A 3,313-nucleotide genomic window follows, 5' to 3' on the forward strand; every position below is an offset into this window, starting at 1 on the left:
TGTTGGATGTAGAAATAGCTAAAGGGTTCCAAGTGACTTGGGTTGAAGTTTGTACAGAAACACTCCTCCTGTGTTCTCCTTGTGTAAACAGGCACACAGATTACCGTTGGGTCCAGTGAGTACTCCCTCCGGAGAACCCTTCATCCAAGCTCGTCTCGTGAGTTGTCATCGTCAATCATCACACCTCTTGACTCCCCCTTTGCGTCGTCACCGGCGGCGTGCTTCCTTCGGTTCGAAGTGTCGCTGTATGCAGACGACGTTATACTGTCCGTTGCGTCGCTCGCCGGTCGCTCTTTGGCCCCCGCCCCCCCCCCCCCCCCCCCCCCACCCCCCCCCCCCCCCCCCCCCCCCCCACCCCAATCTCAGTCCCGCTGAGAGATATAAGGCCTAGAAAAACAACGAGTTCAATAGTTCCTCTGACTCGGAAACAGGGGGACTCGGGATTCGCTTTGCCCCCCCCCCCCCCCCCCCCCCCCCCAACCCCCCCCCCACACCCCTACACACACACACACCCCCCCCTCAGATGGCACAGTAACCATGGTGACCCGGGGGTCCTCAACGTTTTAAACGGGGCGGTGGTTGTCGTACTCAATGCTGTTTGTTTGGTTTTGTTTTGCTGTTTCAAGAATCAGTGTTGGAAGTCTAGTGCGCTGTCTCCGACAGGTCCACGCGGAACGAGCTAGCAAATCCTTTTGCGGGCTGGAAGAGAAGGAGAACACACGCGTTACGGAAAAATTACATTTTCCTTCAGGATCTTTTCCACTGACACATTTACTTAAAACAACGCCGTGTGAAGCAAATATGTGACAAAGGGAGCTCCGAAATGATCTACATTTTTACACACACTTTTTGAAAGGCGTTTTTGAAAACCGGGATGATAAAGCCAATTTTGGGCAATGCGGAAAAACATGCCAATCATCAAAAGGGAGATGTTCACATTTTTCAAAGACATATAATCACTCATTCATGGTGAATACAAAGAGTGGTAATTGCTTCATTATAAAGCTATAATAGAATCATCAAACTTTCATAAGCCTTTTCCAGGGCACCCCTGGTGAACAGTGATGTGTTGAGGGTTGTCATGCTTTAGTAGGCTTCTATTTCCATCCTTGACAGGCTTGCCAATGCCTGTTATTGCTCATTTCATAAAACATTTGAGACTGTGCTGGAATCATATAAGCATATTAGTGTAATGAGAGCGTTTTGAATTAAAATAGCTCTTAATCATGTGGGATTGTACTGGATTTGGAGTACATGGGAGCTGTGATGCACAGGCAACCTGACTTTAGCCCCCCGTACTCAATAATCTAATGGCTGAAAACATTATCATGAGACAAGCAGAGACATTGTGTTTGATTCTGAATAGGTGGAGAGCAGGCCATGGTTTTTATAATGTGCTTTATATAATGTATCATATTATTAATGTAATAATAATAATACTTAGCAGTTGACATGCACTAAAATGGAGGATCGTTGTTAATGTTGAATTTGAAACAAATCAGTTTTTAACTCATAGTAGATCTTTATCTAATAACTAATTTCAAATACTGGTATATATTTTTGTCGCTCGCTAGAATATCTCATCAAACTAATGCAGCCGTTTTCCAAAAAAAGGTCTTTTGGACTATCTATTTTTCCTCAAACCAAATCTGTTAGACCTAAATCTGTCTTATGTTGAACAATTGGCTTTGTTTTTTTTCCACCTTATAGATGCTGGGTGGTGATGTCATTATGAGCTGTTGAACAAAACAGCCGACACAAGGAGGGTCATTGTGAACCCTCAACTGAATGCATGAACAGGGGCTTCCCTCTCGCTAGCCGTGCTAGCATCAGTGACTTTACTGACGCGAGCATCAGCCTCGAAGGGCAACATAATGGAAAGCCAAAGTATTTATGGATAATTTCAGGAAAAGACAGACTTGAAACGTCAAAACAGATGGAGAAAATGAAAAAGAATAGATGAAAATAAATACGTTGATTCAAATGAAATAAAAAATAGTGTCCACAGCTGTTTTCCATTCAAATGGGGATCATTTTTTTTTATTTATCATTGTCTTGTTAAGAAACAAAGATTTCAGACATTGAAAAGAGCCATGACCAAGTTAGGTAAAATGGCGGCGTGGGGAAATATGGGGTAAAAAACAAAAAATAACAAAAATATAACATTCTTAAAATAAACATTCACAAAACAGAGCCAAATGAAACAAAATCATATGAACACATATAACATTCAAAGCAAAAAGCCTCAGCCGACAAACAACAGAAATTCCAAAAAACGAGTCCAGATTAGAATCAGGGGCGCAAAATAAAAGTCCCTCCCCCTCCTCCTTCCATCTCAAATCTCTCTCTTTGCGTTCCTCTCTTTTTTTTAGTACTGGTGCTGGGCCACACTGAACTGGTGGGGTCCCAGCGAGCTCTCGTACTGATACTCACAGAGGAAGGTGGGTTTGTACAGCAGTGTCCCCCTATCATACTCTTTCCTCTCTAGCGTGCTGGCGCTGAACGGCGGCCCCGGCGGCGTCGGACCCTGCTGAGGCGGCGCCGAGGGCTGGAGGTGGCGGTTAAGGCTGTGGTGTGACTGTGACCTCTGTGTGGCGTCCTTGCCGAAGGTGGAGAACGACCTATCGTTGGACAAGGCGCCGGACAAGGGCGCCACGACGGCGGTGTTGGTGGGGTGGGTAGCGGCGGCCATGGAGGAGGTGGAGTTGGTGGCGGCGATGAGGAGCTGGTCGGCGTGATCGGCGTGATGGGCGGTGGCGGCGGCGGGTCGCGACGGTACCTCAGTGTCGGGGAGCGTGGCGTCCATGCCGGGCACGTGCAGGTTGCTTCGGTAGTCGGGGCCCTGGCGGGCGTCGGAGCCCACGAAGGAGGGCATCCAGCAGCGGTCCGAGTGGCCCAGGGCCTTGCACTCCTCCGTGCAGTTGGAGAACAGGTCGGCGCCTGGTGGGGGCGGCGAGGGGAGGGGGGGTTGGATGAATGGGAGGTGAGGAGGAGGGGGAAGGTAAGGGTAGAGGACGAGCCACAGGGGAGAAGAGGAGAGGTAAGCAGGAGGAGGGCAGTCCCCGAGGGAGGTAGTGAGGAGGAGGAGGTAGGGGGGAGAGGGTGGAGGAGGAGGTAGGGGGGAGGGGGGGAGAGGTCGGGGGTGGGAGGGGGGAGGGTGGAGGAGGTAGGGGGAGGGTGGAGGTAGGGGGAGAGGAGGAGGTAGGGGGAGTGGGAGCCAGGTGGGACGACACGATGGTGGTTGGAGGGGTTTAGAGAGGACAGGATGTGGTGTTTTTTTTTTGGGGGGGGGGGAGTGAAAGAGAGAGAAAGA

At 49.4% G+C, this 3,313-nt stretch overlaps 1 protein-coding gene across 3 annotated transcripts in view; it reads right to left on the minus strand.

Moving 5' to 3' along the window:
• Positions 1 to 499: 499 nt before the first annotated feature.
• pcdh10a (protocadherin 10a) overlaps positions 500 to 3,313 on the minus strand; it is a 19,223-nt gene continuing 16,409 nt past the window's right edge. The window contains exons 4-5 of one of the 3 annotated variants that reach the window (XM_030351892.1): positions 2,780 to 2,940; positions 500 to 699 (exon numbers count right to left, since the gene is read on the minus strand). In XM_030351892.1, the coding sequence (XP_030207752.1) occupies positions 643 to 699; positions 2,780 to 2,940 (218 nt within the window). In that variant the 3' untranslated portion in view covers positions 500 to 642. Of the gene's footprint in view, positions 700 to 2,011; positions 2,941 to 3,313 lie in introns of those variants that run through there. The other 2 variants (XM_030351891.1, XM_030351890.1) reach the window with 2 other exon arrangements.

The sequence above is a fragment of the Gadus morhua genome, chromosome 3, assembly GCF_902167405.1.
Source record: "Gadus morhua chromosome 3, gadMor3.0, whole genome shotgun sequence".
In the NCBI taxonomy this organism is placed as follows: Eukaryota; Metazoa; Chordata; class Actinopteri; order Gadiformes; family Gadidae; genus Gadus; species Gadus morhua.